Genomic DNA, 25709 nt, shown 5'->3' on the forward strand with positions numbered 1-25709 from the left:
AATGGTTAGGCAAACTGAATCCAGAAGACAAAGGGCTTTCAAAGTAGGTACAGCCCTTTGCCCTAACAAACAGCTGTAACGTTCTTTCACTGACAGGAAAACTTCAAACCATTCTGTTCAAGCAAAAAGTAAAGTACTACACACTCAGATTATTCTGATTTTTCTTGGGCTCACAAGAATGCCACTGTCTTTCCTGGACCTTATCGGTGTTCAGAGCTGAACTGGGAGGTTCAGGGCTTGAGGGACTTTGGGAAGTTCTTCGGGACCTGAGTGATGCTCCCCGTTCTCTGAAGGTTGAGCCTCTAAGCCAGTCCTGCCAGCTCCCTCCTGGCTTAACAAGGACTGAGGGCAGCAAGATGCCTGTGATCTTGGGGGCTCAGGAGGATGTCAAGTGAAATTCAAAAGGAGATGACCCCGAGATTTTATCAAATGTACTTTCACTTCTGTCTTTACATTCAAAAACTCTTTGTGAGAACATACCCATGTGGGAAGACCAGAAGTTGGCTATCAGACTCAGCAGTGAGAGCACAGACGGCCAGACTGAGGATGCGGTCAGACCCCATCATCACGGTGGGGGAGGTCCTGCCTGCCTCTTTGGCTCCCCCCGCGGTGCCCCCTGGCCTGCCCTGACCCCCTACTCCATCCCACAACCTTCCTCCAGCCCCTCTCCCTAGGCTTCCTCCTGCCAAGGTCTGCACAAGCCACCTTCACACCCTGGACCCTTCCACCCGCCCAGCCTTCAGATCTCTCCTCAAGCACCCCTTCCTCAGGACTCCACCCCCCGGCCTCCAGGACCAGGTCTCAGAGAACGCGTTTTTATATCTTCTGCATCGCACTTGTCAGGGTGCAATTTCACGCTGCTCTGTGTTGTAATTTGAGTAATGGTAATGCCAGCCTCTCAGGCAAGCAGTTTCTACCTGCAAATGGATTCCCAACACGTACCCCTGAGCCTGGCAGAGAGCAAAATTAATATTTTTTGAAACAGGAAAGAAAATCAAGCGAAATAAGTGCATCTGGGGTTTATTTCCTGTTTCAAAGCTCTTCAAAAACTGCTATGTTCTTTGAAATTTATTCAGGATCAGTTTATTTATATTTTTCTACCACGTGGGTATAATCTGCTCTGGCCAGATCTAGAGTGTTGGATTTTTCCCTAATTTCTGCAAGAAGACAATATTTCATCCCCGCAGGTGGTAGACCTATTAGCTTTTTTATTTTTTTAACATCTTTATTGGAGTATAATTGCTTTACAATGTTGTGTTAGTTTCTGCTGTATAACAAAGTGAATCAGCTATATGCGTACGTATATCCCCATAACCCCGCCCTCTTGCGTCTCCCTCCCACCCTCCTTATCTTACCCCTCTAGGTGTTCGCAAAGCATCGAGCTGACCTTCCTGTGCTATGCAGCTGCTTCCCACTAGCTGTCTATTTTTCATCTGGTAGTGTATATATGTCAATGTTACTCTCTCACTTCGTCCCAGCTTACCCTTCCCCCTCCCCGTGTCCTCAAGTCCATTCTCTACGTCTGTGTCTTTATTCCTGTCCTGCCCCTAGGTTCATCAGAACCATTTTTTTTTTTTTTTATAGTGTCTGGCCTTACATTTAAGACCTATTAGCTTTTAAAATTCCACCTCAAATGTTGCAGGTTAACTTCCTGATAAATTTCTCAATTTCTCCTGAAGGGCGAATGGTCCTGAGCTGGGGCTTCACTCCATTACTTTCATTTGATACACGCTCTACCCCTCACGCTGAAATAGAAAAACCCAAGGTGGGTTATGGTTTCTAAGGACCTTCCATGACTAAACTGCATGAGATCAGCCTGAACTCCCAGGTATCAGTAGTCCTGCACCTGCTCAGTAAGTCTGTCTGATGAACGTGGAGAGCAGTTCCATGCATAGGACAGGGATGCGTCCTGGATTCTCCTTTAAAAATTCTTTTTAAAATGCCTGGTTAAGTAGCAGATTGGAGAGTTAACTACTAAGCGTGCCACCTTAGGTGGTCCTGCCACCTAAAAACTTTTCTAAAACTTAAGTCAATATTTTTGTAGGAGTCACAATATTTAACAGGCTTACAGTTAATAATCCTATAAGGGGAATTAACTCATTCACACACCTAGGCACAGATTTTCCTGTGAGGTTACCTTGAAGAGTACAGAGGAACTTATACTGCTCAAGCTTTAAAGTTTTTCTGAGCTGAAATCATTGAAGTCTTGCTCTGTCCACAGTGTCAGGGTCCTGGGCATCCTTTGTCTCCACGCTGGCCTAGATCCAAATGTTTGAGGTGTGTCTTAACCTCACCCTCAGGCATTTTTGTGGCCACGTCCTTGGAGAAGGTGGGTGACGGTCTTTCTGCGAACTCACTCTTCAAGCCCTCACCTCTTCTGAGATGTCAGTAGCATCCCTAGCTCTGCTGTTAAAAAATACAGTTCTCCACTGAGCCGGCAACTTAGAAAGCTGCACATCTCGGATACTTAAAGAGAAGCATCATCTCAAACCAGCAAATCGCTACTTAGCGCTTCTTTTTTTAAATTTTATTTATTTATTTATTTTTGGCTGTGTTGGGTCTTCGTTTCTGTGCATGGGCTTTCTCTAGTTGTGGCGAGCGGGGGCCACTCTTCATCGCGGTGCGCGGGCCTCTCACTGTCGTGGCCTCTCTTGTTGTGGAGCACAGGCTCCAGACACGCAGGCTCAGTAGTTGTGGCTCACGGGCCTAGTTGTTCCGTGGCATGTGGGATCTTCCCGGACCAGGGCTCGAACCCGTGTCCCCTGCATTGGCAGGCGGATTCTCAACCGCTGCGCCACCAGGGAAGCCCACTTAGCGCTTCTTAAAGGTTTGACTGGGAGAATCGACCACCCCTGAGACTTTCCTGACGGCTATTCATAATCTCCCAGAAGAAGCTGACAGAGAGCTTCTCTCAAACGGCGGGACCCGGAGTGAAAATTCTAGCCAGCAAGTGGAGTGCTTTTACTGTGTGGACGCTGTGAGGTGAGCGCTCTGAACACACGTTCTATGGGTTCATCTCTTTCTGGCTTCTTCCTCTCATTTTCTCTTGGCCCTGCTTTCTGCTTATTTATTTTCTTCTCATTATATTATGTGTATTTCTGTAAAACACCTTAAATCCTCGTGAGAACATGGCTGGGTATACATCGTAGAAGCCCCAAGTTAAAATAAAATGTTATTTCTGAAACAAAGTACCTTTACAATTTGGATGGGGTTTTTTCCCCTATGACGACGACTTCTTGACTATTAAGGAAGCTCAGCAAAACCTGATATTCCCGACGGTGCCTTTTTTTTTTTTTAAAGGAATAACTGGAGGTATGAACTGAAGCATTTTGCTTGGGGTAATCCTTGAAAACCATCCCGTGTGCTTTACAAGTTCAGTATAGGGGCATTTCCCTAAAGAACGTGGTGGCTCTTTCAGTGACTTTATTCGCCGTCCCCATGGTATTCCATAAGAAATAACAGGTCTCTTTATTCCTTCCAGTTTCCCAAACACCATCCTAAGAACCAATTCTTGTGCCGGCTGTACGTCCACATACCATCGCTCACGCCTACACAGAGCCGCGGGGCGAATGAGGTGCATTTCGAAGTGTAAATATGACTTCGAGATCAGAATTTCTTTCACCCGTATTAGAAAATGACCCCAAATGTGCATACCGGCTAAACACAGCTGTCTGTCACATGTCCGACACAGCCAAGATGTCTTGTTTGTCAACGAGAAGAAACCCCCACTGATCAAAGCCTTTCATGAATTAATACCTAACCCGGCCATTTAAAACTGCCATTTGTAGAGACATCCTGGACCCGAACTGCAGGAAACAGTCACTAGGCAACACCAACAAAATAGATTGGTCTTGGCAGGAGAAACAAACGGAAGACCCAAATTCCATTTATCTAGAAATAAAATACCCACAATAGTCATCTGACAAGGGAAATCGCACCAGGTTATAGGAAGCTAATGTTCTTGATGGAAGTGTGATGTGTTCCAACAAAAAGATCCCATAACTTAGAATCTGTGACCTCTTCTAGAAGAAACAAAAACTTGAAAGTGTTCTGGCTGGTCAATACAACCCACAAAATTGAAGAGAAAAAGAGACCTTGGCTTTTCGGCCGTCGAGAGAGGGAACCCGGGGTTTCAGCACTAGATGCCCCTCGGCCCCGGACCCGAAGGAGGCGGAGGGTGGGGAAGGGGGTGGTATTTCCTGAATGAACAGCAGGGCGTGACCACAGCCCCCGAACTGGAAAACTGCGGGTGGCTACGTATGGGGGTGGGGGGCCGCGTATTGTTTTCTAATTTGAGATTAAAACGTTCAAGAAAACTTCCCGAATACACCACCCCTTCACAGTTACTTAAAGATCACGATGACACAGCACGCTAATGTAAAATTAGTCCTAACAGCCTTCTTACATTGTTCCAAGAAGCAGGGATCAGTCGTTCCTTACAGGAAATATTAACGTTACAGTTCTTAACACTTCGTATAACTGAAGCTCTAATGTACAAAAGACAGCAAAAAGCCCGACTGAAGAAATAAAAGGGTGGCACGAGAATCCATCACAACGAACGCCGCTGAATCATTTCTCGGTGGACAGCACCTGCAGCAATCCCTGGCCTCCTGTTTCCTACATTCAATAGTGCCACGCCTTGATGGCAGTTAGAAAGTGATACTGGGAACGCTGGCCTGTGTAGATTCTCTCTTGGATCTGTTTGAAGGAGACCCACTCGACCATAATCACTGCTGTAATGTCCCCATGGGGTCAGGCACGCCCGGTTCCTAAGCTGGGGTGCACTCCCCACCCCAACTCTAAGCATCAGTGTTGCCCAGAGCTCTGCTGTTAATGCTCTTCGTACTCATTCACTGGCCGTCTGCACAATCTCATTCACTCGTGCATGTGAATCAGTGTGAGAGATACTGGCTCCCACAGAGCCTACCAGCCTGACTTCTCTTCCAAAGGCCAAACAATGTAGCCAGTTGCAAAAGCAGATTGCTACTTTCATATTCCAAGCACCCTAATTAGATTCCCTATCTTCCCCCACAAACTTTTCTTCTTATACTGTATTCTATAAATGTGGACGCCATTATCAGTTACTGTCTCTTCCACTACCAGCATCCCTGCTCACCCATCCAATTAATCAAGTTTGCTCATTTTCAGGACAGTTCTTTAAAATCCATTCTCTTCCCTCTGTCCCACTTTAGTAGAAGTACATTTTCAAAACACAAATGGCCCAATAGCTCCCCTCAGAAGCACCCCATCACCTATTGTGATTTCTCCTCTCCCTGGTGTACACGCCCCACATGATCCCTGGGACTACAGATAGAGTGGATCTTACTTTAATCTAATGATTAGGTTACATTAGCTGGCACAGCTGACCTTATGATAGGGACATTATCCAGGTAGTCCTGACCTAATCAGGCCTGAGCCCTTAAAAGCGGAAAGTTTTCTCCAGCTCATAGCAGAAGTGGGGTTGGCAGAGAGATCTGACGTAGAGGGCTCTAAGGTGAGTGAGGTTCTCTGTTGCCCAGATGGAGGGAGACTCACAGACTGGACAGCCAACTCAGGAGCCCCAAGTGGTCCCCAGCTGACAGCCACCAAGACAGTGGGGACCTCAGTCCTACAACCAGGAGGACATACATTCTACCAACAGCATCAAAAAGCATGAAAATGCATCTTTCCCTAGACCAGCCTCCAGACAAAGATGTAACCAGTGTACAACATGACTTCTGCTCTATAAGACCCTGGGCAGAGGACTAGCCAAAAAATGTGAGATGATAAATACGTGTTGTTTTACGTCTCTAAGTTTATGGTAATTTGTCACACAGCAGTAGGAAACCAAGATATACAAACGATACCCAACCTTGTTAGCAAGTCAAGCCCATCCTCCCTCATGGGCCCTTGGTCTTCCTTTCCAGCCTCAGCTGCTCCTGACATTTCAAATTCTCCCTGTGTGCTTTTCACATCTCCTTATCTGCCCAAATTCTAAAGAGAATTATGTAAATATCCTGAGTGTAATTAGAATTATTCTGGAAATATAAAAATAAGTAAATAAGGGAATGCCGCTTGACTTAAATATCACTGCAGGGAAAGTCAGCCAACATATTCTAATAATAAATATCTATCTGCCAAAAAGTGATTGGACACGTACTCACCATTTTTAACAGCATGAACCACTGTTGAGGAATCTTTGCTTGTAAGGAAGTATTTACAGACAGCTAAAGCTCTGGAGTCATGCTTTTTATACATCAGCCCTATTTCAAAACCTAGATCCTAAAAAAGAAAGAAGAATCCAAGAAACGTGCCTCAAACAGCCACTCCCAATTTCTTCAGGCAAGAAAGCTCTCTACAATAGCAGAGGATCCGTCCCAGCATGAAATGGAAGTGAGTTGAGTAGATTTCCAACTCTTTCCTTTCTGAGTGGCTCCTATATTTTATTAAAACCCAGCACATCACAAAACTCCTAATAGGGTAAGAGTCAAAGACTCCCCTATTCTCTACTTGCTACACAAGGGCAAATATAGGATGACCTGCACTTTATAAGACACTTAAAACCGAATAGTAAAGAAGCCTCTTCGAATACACTACTCAGAGTTGCTATGAAAGAAACTGGAAAATACAAAGAATCAAGGCTTAGTGGAACTAGAAAGACCATTAAGGGACTTCTGAAGGGAACGAGAGTGAAGGAAAAGCAGTGTGACCTCGTCAGACCCCTCCTCTAATACTTTCCTACACACCTCGAGGAGTTCATCACCGAAGCCAAGGACCACTGCCTCCTCACTCACCATGAAGTGGGAGTCCGCTCAGGAAAAGAAGCTAGCACTGAAAGCCAGAAATGGGGCGTGTATAATTATTTTCAGTATATATTCAGGCTTGTTAAACACCTACTGCTTCTGACACAACAGCAACAGACCCTTAGCTGCATCTTCTGTCTGATCTCAGCAGGTGTAAGCCGGACAGTGTGAGAAAAGCAAATTTCCTGTTTTCTAGCTCAGTGTCTTAGTCCTAGCAAGCTTCTAGGTAAATGGGTGTTAAATCTTAAACACAAGCACAGTTACCTCCTGTTCCTATTTAATACGATCATTCAGCATTTCCCGAACTGTCAGATGAATGATTAGCTGATATGGAAGTACTGATAATATTCTTTCCAGGTTGGGGAAAAAACTCTAGAAAGGGAGAGTCAAGATGAAATTCACTTTCTTGCGTTTAAGAAATACTTTCCAGCGTCTAATACGCTATTAGGTGATAAGAGGAAGTCTCTAAACAGTGTGGAGGCTACGATCCTGTGGTTTTGTTGTTGCTGTTGAAAAGACTTAACATTTTTAGAGCAGTTTTAGGTTTGCAGCAAAACTGAGGGGAAGGTACAGCGATTTCCCACATACCCCCGGCTCACATATATACCTGTGCCCAGCCTCCCCCATCATCAACGTCCCCCACCAGGTACATTTATTACCATTAATGAACTTACACTGACACATAACACACCCTAAGCTCCTAGTCTGCATTACAGTTCACCCTTGGTGTTGTACATTCTATGGGCATGGACAAATGTATAATAACATCATTGTGTCGACAGTATCCTACAGAGAATCTGCACTGCCTGAAACATCCTGTGCTCAACCAATCCATCCCTCCCTCCTCCGACCCAAGCCCTGGCAACCACTCATCTTTTTACTGTCTCCATAGTTTTGCCTTTTCCAGAATGTCCCAGAGTAGATGGCATCGGCATCATACAGTATGCAGCCTTTCTCAGATTGGCTTCTTTCACTTCGCAACATGCATTTAAGGTTCCTCCGCATCTTTTCATGGCTTCATAGCTCATTTCTTTATAGGGCTAAATACTATTCCATTGTCTGGGTTCTAACACAGTTTATTTATCCATTTACCTATTGAAGGATAAAAGCAAACCTCTAAAATGTATGAAGCTATGACTCTGTTTCTATGTTAAAAACCTACCACTCTCTATACAGAGTCTTTTATATTTATATTCTTAGAGACAAGGCCCAGAAGGATCTGCCTTATGCTTTATAGCGTGGAAGTTCCATAAGGTTAGCGAGCCTTTCAAATTAGCCAGTCACTGTAGGTCCAGCAGGGACCTACTTTACAAACAAATGGCAAACCAAGATGCCACCCAGGCTGGCGCTACTATCACATACCGCCTCCCACAGTTTAATATCCTTAGGCTCAAAATTCAATTCTTGGGCTTCCCTGGTGGCGCAGTGGTTAAGAACCCGCCTGCCAATGCAGGAGACACGGGTTCAAGCCCTGGTCCGGGAGGATCCCACATGCCGCAGAGCAGCTAAGCCTGTGCGCCACAACTACTGAGCCTGCACTCTAGAGCCCGCAAGCCACAACTACTGAGCCCACGTGACACAACTACTGAAGCCCGCGCGCCTAGAGCCCATGCTCCGCAACAAGAGAAGCCACCACAGTGAGAAGCCTGTGCACCTCAATGAAGAGTAGGCCCCGCTCGCTGCAACTAGAGAAAGCCTGTGCGCAGCAATGAAGACCCAACACAGCCAAAAATAAATAAATAAAAGAAATAAATTAAAAAAAATTTTTTTTAATTCACCTTTTTAGAGAGTCAACTGAGAAAACGTATTCTACTGTACAACAACTCTCTGGTCTGCTTTGATTCGTGATACCTTGATATATATTCAATTATTAAGACACCTGTACATTATGAGTTTCATAAACACATTTGTAAAAGCCTGGGCGTGAGTGATCCTTTTTACTAAAACACTACATGCCGGTTCCACTGCTGGATGAAGGGATTAAAACTAAAATTAGAGTTCAACATTTCCACTATTCTTTCAGGGACATATTTCGAGCACTGCAGCATAAAAACTGACAGGGCAAGGACCTACTGTATAGCACAGCGGACTACATTCAATACGTTGTAATAATCTATAATGGAAAAGACTCTAAAAAAGAATATATATACATATATATCAATATATGTATAAGTGAATCACTTTGTTGTATGCCTGAAACTAACACATTATAAAGCAACAATATTTCAATAAAAATTTAGAAAGAAACTGACAGAACAAGTGTCTTAGCAGAAGTCCACAGCTATTTAAGAAAGTTAAAAATCTGACACAGCTGTATCCAATTTTAAATTAATTTTGAATTTTTAAATGGCCCTCTGTTTACTGGAGCAACTATAGATGATCTGAGCATGTCTGTCTGGTACAGAAACCTTGAGAGAATCAGTAAATAGAAGGAAAATATAAAACCTTGGCAAGAATGATTAATAATACCTTTTCCATGTATCGATATCCCCAAAGGAAGCTTGCATTTAAAGCTAATACACTATTAGCCTCGAAATAAGTGCCCAGACCGGCCAAGGTAATTTATTAGTTTATGGCCAATAAATGTCAGGCATGGCATATGTGTTACTAACAAAAAAGCAGGGAAGGAAGCTCTTCAGTTTCACTAGGTAACATTTCAGCAGAGCTTTTCCCTCTCCATATTTCCTCATTGACTTCCCCATCTCCTGTTATTTATTTGCCATATCCAAACAGCAGGAAGACTGGGCTGAAATATCACTAGGATGGATATTCCCTTCTTCCTTTGCTATAGACATTAACATGATCATAGGAATACCACAAAAGGCATTCATGAGTGCAGTTTAATATCTCCTTTTAAGTTACAACATTTTTCAAACTAAGAAGTCCGTATTCACCACCTTTCTTGTGCCAATGAGACGCTGGACCATAAGGCGTCGGTGGCAGCTAAATCCAGACGCTAACTGCTGCCTGTGTGCGCTTCCCTTTTAGACCAGATCAGCTGGTGCGTGGATGCCAGTAAGTGTGTGCAAGCTGGTTCTCTGTAACTATTTCACCGTGTCCCTACAACAGGGCCTCAACATCACACTGTCCTCCAGGCTTCCCGAAACTACCTCTGTATTTTGTTGGAATGTGTGTGTACACACACACCATGTACATATTTTGCAGGACTGAACTAGAGTTCATGCCCTCCTCCGACCCTAAGAACCTGTGATTCTACAAGACTTCAGCTCTGTAGTCAAAGAGGTCATGGGCGCTGTTCATAGGCGGCAGAATTTTGAGACAAGGTCAAAGACACCCGCCTCTGAAATTGAAGGTAACAACAATAAAAAAGGTAATATCAAATTCAAGAGATGATCCACCATGTAGAGATCTTCTCAGGTTATTAACTAACTTTGAAATGATTTTCCCATCTTGTAGCGGATACCAGTGGTCTTCTTCCTAAACTTCCTGCAGAGCCAAGACATCCTCCGTGAAAAGAAAGGCATCTGTTTAAACGCTAACTAAAGGGAGATGCTATTATCTTGAAAATTACAACCTGTCTTTCACGGGGGAAATGCTGTAAATATGAAATGAAGTGGCAATTGATCAGGAAAATTAGAAAAAAAAATCACTGGTGAAAACTGTTTCTCTCCAGAAGGCATGGAGACTATGGCCCCAGTTCAGACTTGCCTTTCCACTTTGAGCAGGATGGTGTAACAGCTGTACAACTTGCTTCAAGTCATCCTGTGTTAAGGCAGCGAGGGGAGTCGAGCCTGGAACTCTGTTCCCTTCCCCACTTTGAAGAGCTTCTGCATCGTACCTCCCCAGCTGTTTTCCCCTTCTTACTCAAAATATTATTGTTTTTCTACTCTTCATAGAGTATCTTTTCTGTTTTTTTAATTGAAGTATAGCTGATTTACAGTGTTGTGTTAGTTTCTGGTGTACAGCAAAGTGATTCAGTTACGTGTATACACACACACACACATATATAAACATATATATTCTTTTCCAGGTTCTTTTCCATTATAGATTATCACAAGATATTGAATATAGTTCATCGTGCTAAACAGTAGGTCCTTGTTGGTTATCTATTTTATATACAGCAGTGTGTATATTTTAATCCCAAACTCCTAATTTATCCCTCCCCCCTTTCCCCTTTGGTAACCATGTTTGTTTTCTATGTCTGTGATTCTCTCTCTGCTTTGTAAATGTTCATTTGTATCATTTGTTTTTAGATTCCACAAATAAGTGATATTATACGGTATTTGTCTTTGTCTGACTTGCTTCACTTAGTATGAACATCTCTAGGTCCATCCATGTTGCTGCAAATGGCATCATTTCATTTTTTTTTATGGCTGAGTAAGTATTCCTTTGTATATAAATACCACATCTTCTTTATCCATTCATCTGTCAATGGACACACTTAGGTTGTTTCCATGTCTTGTCTGCTATAAACAGTACTTCTATGAACATAAGGGTGCATGCATCTCACAGAGTATCTTATTTCATGATAGTACAGCCGAAAGCAAAGCCTTGGCAATCTTTTTGCGAAGTTAGGTTTAAGAAGTCTTGAGAAGGTAACATCGTTTCCACTGACTCAATCTGTCTCCTGGATAAGATCTGCCTGTAACCTCAGGGCCCTTTTGTTTCCAGGGAGGAGGCCCAATTACACCACTTCAGGCCAGAGTGAAGTTGCACCATTTATTAAAAGGAGAGCCCCTTTAGCATGTCTGCTTCCTGCTGCCAGCAGAGGGGAGGGGAGGAGAGAGAAGGATGTAGGGGTGAAGGTGCGGAGAAGGAAAGGAGATGAGAAAGTGAACAGAGGAGGAAGCCCAGTGTGGCCTCACTTCCTTCTCCTTACCCCCAAACTACATGCGTAACTAATATAAAAACATAAGTAGAACTTGAAAGTTTCATCACAAAATTTAGAAAAACTGGTCCATTTGATGTCAAATGCTCACAGAATTAAAACTAAAGTAGATAGTTAAATACATTATTAAATAATTTGAAAAGCAGATCTTTCTCCTTCTATTTCTCTTTGTGTCCTACTATTTCACAAGTCCATGCTGGCAGTAAATACTGTATTTCGGTTTGTTCTGTCTGCTGCTACAGACTTTTTATGTTTTGATGCCCCCAGTAAAGAGCGTTCTGGAGCAGAGGGTAGGAGATGTGGGTTCTAGCCCTTCTCGGCCCTTTCTGGGCTGTGTGTCCCCTGGCACACCATGAAGTGCTCTGGGCCTATTTCTTCTTCAGTGAAATGAGGTAGGAGACAAAGTTATCTCCAATGTCCCTTCCAGATCTAAGACTGTGGACCCTATGAGGAAGACAATGCCCTATCTAAGCTTGAAGTCTTTGTCTCTCTTGGTTTTCAGTGCCTGGAACGTAACAGGCCCTCAAGAAATACTTTATATCAAAGCCTCTGCAAAATTAGTAAAACTCCTTGGCATCTTTTGCACACTGTGTGATGTTAGTTCTAGGGACTGGAACTGTTGTAAACAAGAAAAAAGAAGGTTCATTAAGACAAATCATAATTAAAACTTGAATGATGCGCTCCCTCGTTAAAAACTATTTCGGTGCCTGCCACGTACAAATTGATCAACGTCCTCAAGAAAATACAGAGATCTGAATGAGGTGCCTGGTGGAGACAACACCTTAAGAGATTTTTGGAAGCTGTAATAAAGGTCCAGTTCTAGGAAGGAGGCTGAAGAAGCTCACTGGTGGCAGAGACTCCTGTCCGGCTTGGCCCTGTGTGAATGCGAGGCTGTGGTCGCTATACGAGGGATCGGCTGCCGTCCAACAAGCTGGGGAATGAGAAATGCCTTGGACTAAAGCAGGGAAGAACTTCCCTTGCTTCTGGGGCTATGGCTGAGTTAGAGTGGACACGAGCTGGCACCTGGCACGTGAAGCAGAATGGTGCCAGGCAGGATGACGCTGATTAGGAACTCAGGAGCAGGGTTTCGGTCCTTCGCACCTAAGAATAGCACTTGGAGTAACAACGTATTCTTTTTTTCCCCCCAAAGATCAGGAACAAAACAAGGATGCCTACTCTTGCCACGTTTATTCAACATAGTTTTGGAAGTCCTAGCCACAGAAATGAGAGAAGAAAAAGAAATAAAAGGAATCCAAATTGGAAAAGAAGAAATAAAACTGTCACTGAGTGCAGATGACGTGATGCTACAGACAGAAAATCCTAAAGACGCCACCAGACAGCTACTAAAGCTCACCAGTGAATTTGGTCAAGTTGCTGGACACAAAACTAATATACGGAAATCTGTTACATTTCCACACACTAACTGGTAATTCTGTCTTTTATATGCTCTTTCCCCAAACCTCAAGTTAAGCCCGAACCCAAGTGTGCTAAGGGGACATATTTCTGGAGAAGCAGCCATGAGAGCGCAGGGCCCTCCTCCGCTGAGCCCAGGGGAAGGTGTCAGTGGCTGACCCATCATCGCCGAAGGCCACAAACAGAGTAAAGGAAGTTAAAAGATTTTCTTCTAGAGCACATGTGAAAACTCTCAGAGGGGGAAGATGCGGAAGGAGGCAAATTTTAAGCAAGTCAACTAGATATAAAAATATCAAGTGGAACCTCAAAGTTAAATCACTCGATGGTGAGAACTAGAAAACTTGGATTATTCTTAAACCTGGAAGATTGCTTTCTTCACCAAGTAGGTAATGAATACCTACTATGTGAAAGTCAACCACCACGTTATACGAAGGACAAAGATAAATAAGACACTGCACGCTGGAACAGGGAAAACTATGCGTGCGCATTTCGCTCACGAAGCCCCTCTGCCCGAACGCAGAGCACGGAAGTCCATTTCATCAAATCAGCAACACAAAGTAGCTGGAAAATACAACGAGAAAGTCAAGAGTTAAGGGAACAGCGGAGTGAAAAAGCAAACCTGGGGTTTCGGCACTGCATGTCAGAAATATTGACACCTGGAAAACAAATCTCCCATCGGGCCTTCACTCCATTTGACAACTGAGTGAAGTCAAAAAGAACTCCCCAGGGATTATTGCCTTTGATAAACAATCACCCCAGTGCGCACTCAGGTTCAAATTCACTCAGCTTCCAAAACATAACCCACGGTATGTGATATGCCTCAGGGTTTTACTAGTTTTATTTCTCGACAAATATACTTGTGGGTTTTTTTTGCGGTACGTGGGCCTCTTACTGTTGTGGCCTCTCCCATTGCGAAGCACAGGCTCCGGACGCGCAGGCTCAGCGGCCATGGCTCACGGGCCCAGCCGCTCCGCGGCACGTGGGATCCTCCCAGACCGGGGCACGAACTCGTGTCCCCTGCATCGGCAGGCAGACTCTCAACCACTGCGCCACCAGGGAAGCCCGTTATACTTGTTTTTAACCTTCATACTATGTAGGGTGTTTACTAGACCATGCCTGCACTCATGAGGGATTATCAGTCTGTTACTTTTTGAAAATGAAAACCAGGAGAAAAGTTTTAACAATTTTAGTAAAAGGGTTTGTTTTTCTTAATCAAACCTTCACGAGGTCATATCTGAACACCTTGGGAAGGCTGAACATTGACTATGTCAGGTAAATAAGCAGGTGCCTTTTAACTGTCCTTGTGTGTAACTGTTCCTACGGTTGCACCAAAGAGTCATCACATAAGGGAACCGAGTTAATTAAAGCCCTGCCATGGTCGGGAGTCCCCGGGGGCACTGATCTTCAGGCAGGAAAGCTGCTGCTGCAGGACTGGGCCACTCGGTTACAGCACGTGGCAGATGGTCTGATATAGTAAAGACATAAAGTTGAGCACAGACCCACTGAGAGGTTAAATCGTAATTTATACAATTACACAGAATCAAAACCTCTGACTTATGTAGTTGTTGAAAGAACAATACTTGCAATAACAACAAAAATTCTTATGTTGAATTTTTTACAATTACTATTTCTTATAATCCATGAAAGGCAATAGGTGTTCTATTCAACTTTCTGGATTATGGCAATTCTATTTGCTGTCTAGTCAAGAACTTCTAAAGGGATCGTAAGGCATTTTAATCATGTAACCTAGAGAAGCTGGAAAACTCAGACACTGATTTCGTTTTTCCAACCAAATCCCAGTTAGTGGAATACAAGAAACAGAAGTATGACTTGAAACGCTAATTGCATCACAGGCAAGGCAGAGCATTTAGAGATTTTTTAAACAGTCCCTCCCTGACCAGTAGTCAAAAGGTGACACAAGCACATTTAGGGGACGGAGTGCCATAAATTCCCTTCTCTCTGGCCCCTTGGAAGCATCTCTAGGTGGTATCAAGAAGTGCTTTTTGGAGTGAACGCCACCGTTTCTCCGATTCCGGCAGGATCTGAATGGTACTCAGTCATGGAGCCCATCAACCAGCAGGCCTCTGGACACAGCCAAACCTGAGGGAGGGGGTGGGCCAGGCTTTGAAGGTTTTACTGCTGCACTTGAGTAGCTTTTAGATTTGCCCCAATCTGGATGCAAGGGTCTCTCCAGCGTGGCTGAGTCACTGGCACTTCCCCTGGAGTTCCAGACCCACGTGGGGTTACCTGGGGCTCAGAAGCACTGAGTCTCGCTCACTACTAAAACGGCAACGTGCGGGGCTCAGGAGAGAGAGCCCAGGTCCCCGCACACAGAGAAACAGGGTGGAACCTTGTGAGAAACACCTGGTCCACCTTCCATCTCTTTTGCAGTTATGCTCAAGCCTCCTCCACTGGTTAGGTTTCTTGTGGAGAACAAACCAAACTACACCCAAAAATGGCTTAAGATGTTTCTATGTGCAGCAGCACACCTATATTAGGACATATGGACTCGAATTTCAAATCCTGTCTGACTTATTTTCCTAAAACCATATCAGACTAGATAGGAGTGAAACATTTCTAACTGGCTGGTCATCAGGAAATTCATCATACTCTAATCAGACTCAGATGAATCCAGGAACCCAGAAGTAATGGGAATGTGCGGGGCTCAGGAGAGAGAGCCCAGGTCCCCGCGGAGAGAGAGCCCAGGTCCCCGCACACAGAGAAACAGGGTGGAACCTTGTGAGAAACACCTGGTCCACCTTCCATCTCTTTTGCAGTTATGCTCAAGCCTCCTCCACTGGTTAGGTTTCTTGTGGAGAACAAACCAAACTACACCCAAAAATGGCTTAAGATGTTTCTATGTGCAGCAGCACACCTATATTAGGACATATGGACTCGAATTTCAAATCCTGTCTGACTTATTTTCCTAAAACCATATCAGACTAGATAGGAGTGTAACATTTCTAACTGGCTGGTCATCAGGAAATTCATCATACTCTAATCAGACTCAGATGAATCCAGGAACCCAGAAGTAATGGGATTGAAATAAACCTGAAATAAACATGGTAAGCACTGCTTCCACAACTGCTGTGAAGGGGGTACTTTTATTTTCTCTTTTGAAATTCATGTTCAAGAAATAAACAGCAACGATGATGACAAACTGGCCATAGGAAGTAGCCTGCAGAGCACTGCTTCCACAGCTGCTGTGAAGGGGGTACTTTTTTCTCTTTTGAAATTCATGTTCAAGAAATAAACAGCAACGATGATGACAAACTGGCCATAGGAAGTAGCCTGCATGTTCTAATGGTCCAGTAAAAATGACAAGAAGGGAACAGCAATGTGACAATCCGGTAGCTGCAAACATTGCCCAAACGTGTATATCAAATTACTTATTGTTAAGACCCTTTCTTGTATTTTACTCATAGTTAGATCTTTTTTCTTTTTTTAATTAATTAATTAATTTTATTTATTCTTGGCTGCGTTGGGTCTTCATTGCCGTGCACGGGCTTTCTCTAAGGTGAGGCGAGTAGGGGCTGCTCTTTGTTGTGGTGTGCGGGCTTTTCTCATTGCAGTGGCTTCTCTTGTTGCGGAGTACGGGCTCTAGGCTCAAGGGCTTCAGTAGTTGTGGCACGTGGGGTTCAGTAGTTGTGGCTCGTGGGATCTAGGGCGCAGGCTCAGTAGTTGTGGCGCACGGGCTTAGTTGCTCTGAGGCATGTGGGATCTTCCTGGACCAGGGCTCGAACCCGTGTCCCCTGCATTGGCAGGCGGATTGTTAACCACTGTGCCACCAGGAAAGTCCTGCAAGATCTTTTTATATTTTAGATAATCAAGACTAAGAGTTTGAAAAAAAATTACTGAGGAAAAACCTCTCTCAAATGGAAAAACACTGAATGCCACAATGATCTAAGCCTATTGCTAGAGGGAAATTCGAAAACTCCAGGACAATCGGTAAGGTCCTCCCATCAGAACACCGGGGGGCAGGAATTGCAGACTTAATCAGTGTCCAGTCACTGCTCTCAGAAAGCAACTGCTTCTTGTGTCTTGCTTTTCAGGGTCCTGGCTTTCTACCGCTGTAGCACTTCTGGGCAAGGGGAAATGCTACCTTGTGCTTTCAAAAGAAAAGAGAACTATAATGAAGGCATAAAATAAGCCACAGGGGAATAACAGCTAGGCATAGAGAGTTCATTAAAATAAAATGCCTTTTTTGATGCCTTATTCAATGCAACAAACGTTATGCCTGTTATTGTCTCCTGCATCCTGTTCCTAATTCACAACCACACATGTTGGGGCAGGGGTCGTGGAGGCCATCCTGCTTCTTCGTTCAGAGCTTGGTGCCTCTTCTCTCCGGGATCTTAGAGCAGGAAGGGGTATGAGAAGCCACTGGGTCTGAGATTACACCCAGGAGCTGCTGGTTACCAGAGATGCACCTGTGCTTTCTGCTGGAATCCCAACAGCAGAGCACACATCCTCACGAGGTTGACAATGACCACTTTAAAACATTCTTTCTCTGCTTATTTAAAATCTGACTTCCTGTAACTTCTTCCTAAGTTTTACTTCCTATACGTTAAAAAATGTTATGACGTTCAATGACAACCCTTCCAAGTAGCTGGAAGTAGCTATCCTGTCTCCTCCTAACCTTTTTTCCATCTTCAACACATTCTTTCTCGAATCATTTCGCATGGGAAGGTTTCAAACTACTCACCATCCTGTAATTCTCTGCTGAATAAGCTTAAGTCGGAGTTCACTGCTATTATCGTTGTTAAACTGGTACCATTTATCAAGAATCTGCTACATCCCAGAGAGTGTAAATCAGTTATCTGCTTTCATCTTCCCAACGATGCCTTATTTCACCCCTATTTTCCTGGTGAGGAAAATGAGGTTCAGAAGATTTAAGAAGTTCCTTGAAATCACTCCCCAGTCTGGCGGCTCTGGAGCATGTGTATCACGTGTGAATTACACAAATGGGACCTCCCAGCAGGGGAACGGGGACTACTCACTGCCTTCCACAAACTAGACACTACACTCCCTGGAAGCAGCCTGTGATTTCCAGGACATTCCTGACCGCCACACTGCACTGCTGGTTCCTGCTGGATTTGTAATCACCTTAAACCCAAAGCTGAGTTTCACCTGAACTGTTACTAAGTCTGCCTGGCCCTTCCTCCAAACCTATTTCTGTTTTGCACTTGATCTTTAAAAACAGAGAGAAGTTTTACCTCCCCTCCTGCTAAATGTTATCTTGCTACTTTGCTTCAGTGTCCACACCATCCATTTAAGAAACCTGGGTTCTGACACGTGGGCTGTTCCTTGCTTCTAAAGCCCTTATCACTTAAAAAAGTTGTCGAGCTGTTTTTGTGTGTGTGCTGTGCCTTCACCCAAGATTCAGTTAACAGCTCAGTTTTGAGGAGAGTAAAGGCTGAAGGACACCTTCTCCAGGACAATGTTTTTCAACCTCTGTTTACCTGCTAGACCCCGCGTACCTCGCCAGCAAAGCTTTACTTTTCATAGTTTGTATCTAAAAGCAGAGGCATTTTGTTTTTGTTTTGTTTTGGTTTTTTTTGGTGCGTTGGGTCTTCGTTGCTGCGTGCGGGTTTTCTCTAGTTGCAGCGAGCGGGGGAATTTTGTTTTTTTTTGGTGCGTTGGGTCTTCGTTGCTGCGTGCGGTTTTCTCTAGTTGCAGCGAGCGGGGGCTACTCTTCGTTGTGGTGTGCGGGCTTCTCCTTGCAGTGGCTTCTCTGGTTGCGGAGCATGGGCCCTAGGCGCACGGGCTTCAGTAGTTGTGGCACGTGGGCTCAACAGTTGTGGCTCGTGGGCTCTAGGGCACAGGCTCAGTAGTTGTGGCGCACAGGCTTAGTTGCTCCACGGCATGTGGGATCTTCCCGGCCCAGAGATTGAACCCGTGTCCCCTGAATTGGCAGGCGGATTCTTAACCACTGTGCCACCAGGGAAGTCCAGCATTTTGAATCTGCTTTTTCAACTAGCATCTCATTGCCACCTTGAGAACCACGTCACCGATTCACGACCCATTTTTCTTATCCAGCTAGTAGGTGACAGACAAACCCATTTCACTTTAGCATCTCCACGTTTCTCCATCTTCTCCATGGCTGTCAGGATGTCAGTAACGGCCACACCTTCTTCTGCTGTGACACTGAGAATATTCTGCTGACAAGGATTTGTGTGTCCCAGAAAAAAAGTTACTCTTAAGAATCTGTCCAATTCATAAAAATACCTTATTATAAAAGAAAACAGCTGACCAACATTGCCATGCCACTCACAGTCTTCACAGTGACATTAAAAGTAACACTGAGTGGTACCCAGAGTTAATCACAAACCAAAAACGCTGTACTGAAAAACACAGATTAGCTGGAATGAATCTGAAGCGCGGGATATAAAATAAATTTAGCAAAAGGATCAGCATGACGGGCACTGGGGTCAGCCCTGAGGCATTTATTCTCCCTACAGGAAACACTATCAACTTTCTTCTAGACTGTTCTTTAGAAAACTCTGGTAGTCGTGACTAGAGGACTGCCAGGGAACCCTATTTATCCCATTACATAAATACAATCGGTAGAAAGACTTGCCTCCAAGTTAAGGAAAAGAGCTCCTCTTGACTTCGATGAATTTTTCCAGAAGGGAGATCCACACTGGAAAAATGCAACCTCGCTAAAGGTTACAGAAGTGCTTTAAGCTTCATAGTAAAACCCAGGTAAAAGTATATTATTGGATCTTCTCATTTCCAGAATAAACATCTAAATCAATAATCGAACACCTTGGGCTAAGAAATTAGCCAAAATCAGAGCCAGCGAAATGCAAGAAATGGACCTGTGCACTGCAAACCTTGGAACGCATATTTTATTCCCTGTAGTAACCCACTAATATTTGTCAGGTTATAGGATAACAAAAATTCTCTAAATTAATATATGGTAGACTGACTCTCTTTTGATCTAAGAGTTTATCTAAAACTTTTTTTCTACATCCCTGCAATCTGTAATAATTTGATAACCCACCCCCACCCTAAATGACGTTATCAACACGAAATGGATTTAAATCTATTCCAAGAAAAGCACTGGTGCATGAGTGCATTATGCAAACTATAAGGAATGAAACGGGGGCTGTAGGCAGAGAAAGAGGAGACAAATGAATGTGGACCATGGGGGATCACGTGGGCTTGCTGCTGGCTGTGTCTTGAGAAAAGAGAAACGGAAATGCATGACCACACACAGATGTACGCTGGCTGCGGAGCCAGCAGACTCTCAGCACCCCGGGGCAGAAGACGGGACCACTGGAGGCATGTGGTGGGCGGGGCTGGCACAGAGGGATGTGCGATGCCCATGTAGGACCAAGGGCAAGGGGATGGAGGCAGGAGAGTAGCTCTCTGAATGAAAATATTCAATCTGAAATGGAATCAACTTGCAAAAAGAGCAAGCTGCTCCCTCCCAGCTGGGGGAAAAAGACGCGGTAGGTGGTGGACAGGGCAGACCTGATTCTCCGGCCGGAGTTCACGCCCAGCCTGTGTCCCCGTGATACCCGGGAGCTCAACAACCATCCATTGCCGCCACTCTCAACAGCCTGTGTCGCTCTCACTTGTTAACTTGGTCTGGCCAAACATCTCTGACAAAAGTCACTCACCTGCCCCTTCTCTCAGAAGAATTTTTGTTTTCTTTACAAAAAAACACAGAGGAGCACACCCCTTTACACTCGAGCTGCAATGCCCACCACCACGTGCATTTTAAAAACTACCCATTCTCCAAGCAAGAAAAGGACATTCACAGTTCAAATCATCCTACCGCTCCTGTATACAGAAATCTCCAAGTTTCTACCAATTAACAACTTGGCCGTAAGTTACGCAAACAGAAAAGGTAAAATTCATTTCAATGTTAGCTCATAGTCAGGATATTAAAGAACACTTGATTTTTAAGGCCTCCAAAATGTTTTTCCTACCATGGAAAGTATTAGAGATTTCTTCTTCTTCTTCTTTTTTTTTTTTAAAGACCACATTTTTCTCTCGATTGTAACATTTTGGGGACTTTATAAGTATTTTCAGTAATTTGATCCTCTGTGAGAGACTTCGGAAATAATTTTGTGTTTAGAAACTGGGTCTGAGTAATTTTCCAGAGTTCTGGAAAAACAAAGAGGTATCTTGTATGCTTTACAGCAATATTTCCCAGCTCTCAATATCTGGGACAAAAAAAAGTTTTAAAATATACATTTACCTCTACATCGCAGGTATATTCTGATCCATCCAGAAGTATCACTTTGCACTGCATGCTTTTAGGCTTTTTGACAATCTTTAATGGAGATCGAGATAGTCTGCTGCTAGATGATTTCTGGGAAAGCTTATCGTCTTCAAATTGCTGATATTCGGGCTGTTTGGCAGGTCCGGCGGCAAACTCCTGGTCCTTGTCAGTGACCTGCGAAGAGCAAACAATGGACAGTTTTCACTGCAAGACAGGAAATAAATATTGCATTGCTCAGGAAATAACAGAACACTTTAGAAACAGGCTTTCCTATTTCCTAAAGGATGAGGGATGTCTGAATTAGGATATTAGGAATGGATATACATATACAAATACTTATAACGCTAACAGTTACACTTAAGTAACTTCTGCAGTTTAAATGTACCCATAGGGCCTTATTTCAGTTTGACTCAAGGATTTACATTAGCAGTGCTAAGCTCTTAGCAAATGCCATCAAGATTCCACTAAGCAAAGGAGGGTACAAAAGTGGGCTCCTGACTTTTTAAAAGGCATCGGCTTTCACAGACACAGTGAGAGGACTTATGGTTACTGGAGGGGAAAGGGTGGTAGAAGGATAGATTAGGAGTTTGGGATTAACGAAGATACACTACTATATATAAAACAGATAAACAAGGACCTACTTGTATAGCACAGGGAACTATATTATCTATAGCAACCTATAATGGAAAAGAATCGGAAAAGGAATATGTATATACATGTATAAGTGAATCACTTTGCTGTACACCTGAAACTAACACAGCATTTATACTTCAATTGGGGGAAAAAAAGGCACTGGGTATTATAAGCCTTAAAAACAAATAAAGCATCTAAGATTTAACCTAATGTATTCTGCTTCTTTCATTCACTGGATCCTCCTTTATTCCATGACCCATAACTGTCCCATAAACATACCAGGTATCTTATAAATTGTAAGGCCTACATAGATTCAAGTATTAATCTTCTCAGTAATTTTACAACTGTTAAAATATTTGATTTAGCTCTAACTCAATTCAATGAAGCCAGCAGCACTGAAATTCACTACAAAGTAATCCCTTAAGTCTGCTTCCCCCTTCACTGTAATGAGCTAGTATAAGAACAGATCAAATCTGTCCAGAAGCTTTAATCTGCTTTCAAATCACAACAGTCCAGTCCAAGCTAGACTCAGAACTGCAGAGGACATCCTATGAACAATAAGTCCTCCCCTCAGTCAGTCCCCTTGGCAGTCTCCCTGTGCACTCCCCTCCAACAACTCTTTTTCTGCCCTTTTTCTATGTATTAAATGACCATCAACGCACATTGAACCCAAGGGCCAGACCACAGCTTCCATGCTTCCATGGTCTGCAAATACACTCTGAAAGTCCAAAGGAAGATATGTTTTGAAACTCAGTTTGGGCCCCTTACATAAGCACGAAATTTCCTCTCTCATGAATATACCACCACCCTGGTGGCTAAAGTTCATGGGCTGGAGAGTAAGACCATATTGAGAGTTGCAGCTTTCTCAAGGTCACCAAACTAGTCAACTGGAATTCAGATCCAGCCAAAGCCCACGCTTTAATCACCACGAGATACCAAAGCACACTTCATTCTACCTCGAACATAACTGGGCACCCGGTGTGAATGAGAGAATCTGAGAGTGGAAGAATCTTAGAAAATGATCTTTTCTGATCTCTTCGTTCTGTAAATGAGTAAGCTGAGGTCCAGAGGACTCGAAAGAGTTCTGAGACCACTGAGATAACCAGGGGGGAGGCAGGGCTAAAGTCTCGTGACTCTGCTGCCAGTCACCTTTCCCTCCAGTGGCTTCGAATCACTCCTCTTTAGTTTCAAACGTCTGACTACAGAAAGTCAATCCATTTATTAAATACACATGTCTAATCATATCTGGGTATGGAAACTCTTCCTTCTCTCCAATTTCCCCCACTTTCACGTTTATTTCATTTCAGAGTTAAGAGGAAAGAAGAGAGAGAAATCCAGTCTAGTAACTTTAAATTTCTGAAGATCTGAAAATTAACAAACAAAACACTACCACCATCACGTCTCCATAAAAAGAAAAGATAAAGGAAAACCATACTGACAGCACCTGTTCCTTTGATTCTGTTTGGCAGGTTGAAGGACAACCCCCAGCTCCCTGCACAAAATGCCTGAGATCAGACAGAGCATCTATTTACAGAGCATGAAAATAAACATTACTCTTTATTCCATTTAAAAGCGGAACTTAAATACCATGGGAAAAGAAAGAAAATAATCAGGCTGTAAATACATAGTAGCTTAAGGCTAAACCAATGTGTTGTGTTTTCCAAAGACATGCCACTTCCTTCATGTCTCTTAACATCTTCTAGAATTTCTGGCTTGACACAAATACTTCCAACCTGTAAGAGGTCAACCATGTGTAGGGACTCCCAGATTTCCTTAACCCATGAGTCGGGACCCTAAAACATGCTGATTCCAGGTTTGAAGTTTCAAGCCAAAGAAATTTAAACACGGATTCATTCAAGGCCCAGGTATAAATCGTGCTTTATATTTTGTAGGAAAGCTTTTAAAAGGAATAATCACATATCCATGACAACTTAAACATGTTGAGATAACAGAGTTGAAAATAGACATGTCCTCGGGAGAGGGAAAGAGGCATGAACACCCACTATGAGTAGCTGGCAACCTTAGGGTCAGAGTGGCCCCAGGGAAAAATCACAAGAGCTCTGAACCCAAGGCTTAAATAAACAACCGGACGCATAATTAGAGCTGCCAGAGCAGTGTCTAGCCTCCCTGTAAACCCAGACAAAAACCACTGACCTGCAGTCCAGATTTCAGTGTGAGTTCAAATGCTTTCATCAAAGGAAGGCGTCACCAAGCAAGGCTGTGGAATGTCATTCACTGAAAGCCTTAAAATAGCCTAGCTTTCCATCTGCCCAGGACCAGAAGGGGCCAAGCAGATGACCCCTGGTGGTTCCCTCTAGTGCTAAGAGGCCAAGGTCAGAGCAAAGCCTGGAAAAGCTCAGCAAACATTCTTTCATGGGTTCTGGGGGGCGGGGGGGAATGCTCGCAAGTCCGGGGTGGTCCAGGCTCACCTCCTTCCTCACGGGCGTGCTGTGCGCTGCCGCCTCCTCCAACTGCTCCAGTGCCCGGGGCTGCTCTTCAGTGCCCGGCTCGGCTCCTGGCTGCGCCCCCAGCTGTGCCCCCGCGTGACCCTCCTGGGGCTCGGCCTCCTGCTCCGGCTTCGATTCCAAGTCTGATCCCGATTCGGTTGTCATGGTCGATTGTTCTGCAAGCAGAAAACGGGAAGGGCCCATCACTCGGTGCCGTGACCTCCCCCAGGCAGGCAAGAAAGGCGGGAGGTTACAGTGAACGGCTGAAGGAAACCAGCACAGGAAAGATGGAGAAACGCTAAGAACCAAAACACGATCCCACCACACATACCTAACAACAGCCTTGCCCAATTCACCACAAGGACGGGTGCCCGTCGACGTCTCAAAAGGAACATTTAGTAGTAAATGCTAACTTGGAATGATCACAGGCTTTATCTCTATTAGATTTTTGCCACAGATGACTGTGAAATGACATTACCGTCATAATAATTACCTAACTTCGATACGTTTAATTTCAGAAAAATGAATTTTCTGCATCAGCTGGAGATACATTTTAATCTCTGGCAACGATGATCTAGTAATGGAAGCGGACGCTCCTTCTCATTCCCTTTCCCCTTCCCAGGGGCCCTGCTCTGCCCTTCCACACCCGTGAATCCATCCATTCTTCTGCGAACAAACACCCTCCCCCTCTGTGATTTTCCCGTAACTGTTATTCCCTTTTCTTCTTAAATAAATAAATTTATTTATTTATTTTTGGCTGCATTGCGTGTTCGTTGCTGCACGCGGCTTTCTCTACTTGCAGCGAACGGGGGCTATCCTTCGTTGCAGTGTGCGGGCTTCTCATTGCGGTGGCTTCTCTTGTTGCGGAGCACGGGCTCTAGGCGTGTGGGCTTCAGTAGCTGTGGCTCTTGGGCTCTAGAGCACAGGCTCAGTAGTTGTGACACACGGGCTTAGTTGCTCTGCGGCACGTGGGATCTTCCCGGACCAGGGCTTGTACCCGTGTCCCCTGCATTGGCAGGTGGATTCTTAACCACGGCGCCACCAGGGAGGTCCCTGTTATTCCCTTTTGAACGAGTAACCACAGTACATCAGCGGCTTCTTCGGTGTTGAGGAACCTGTCCCGCACTGGACCACCCCTGGCCACGGCGGAGGGAAGCCGGGTAGCATCACCTCTCCCGCTCATCACAAGTTCACTCTCAAAGGCTTCTTCCTGGTTCCCTCCTATTTCCCGTGAGTGTTGAAGAAGTTTGTCCATCTCATATCCCATCAGGAACTCAAACAACAGATCCTGACATAGAATAATCTGCTCTTACATCCTAAAAAGGATGCCCTAAAATATAACTGCCATCTCC

The 25709-nt window shown here is 44.2% G+C and overlaps 1 protein-coding gene across 5 annotated transcripts in view; it reads right to left on the reverse strand.

The window, feature by feature from the left end:
* The window catches only part of EPB41L3 (erythrocyte membrane protein band 4.1 like 3), an 85469-nt gene extending 60947 nt beyond the window's left edge, over positions 1-24522 (reverse strand). For all 5 annotated transcript variants that reach the window (XM_024763913.1, XM_024763912.1, XM_024763915.1 and 2 more), the window contains exons 1-2: positions 24340-24522; positions 21254-21451 (exon numbers count right to left, since the gene is read on the reverse strand). In XM_024763913.1, the coding sequence (XP_024619681.1) occupies positions 21254-21451; positions 24340-24522 (381 nt within the window). The remainder of the gene's footprint in view (positions 1-21253; positions 21452-24339) is intronic.
* Between the last annotated feature and the right edge of the window lie 1187 nt (positions 24523-25709).

The sequence above is a fragment of the Neophocaena asiaeorientalis genome, unplaced genomic scaffold (genome assembly GCF_003031525.2).
Source record: "Neophocaena asiaeorientalis asiaeorientalis breed wild unplaced genomic scaffold, Neophocaena_asiaeorientalis_V1.1 scaffold110, whole genome shotgun sequence".
In the NCBI taxonomy this organism is placed as follows: domain Eukaryota; kingdom Metazoa; phylum Chordata; class Mammalia; order Artiodactyla; family Phocoenidae; genus Neophocaena; species Neophocaena asiaeorientalis.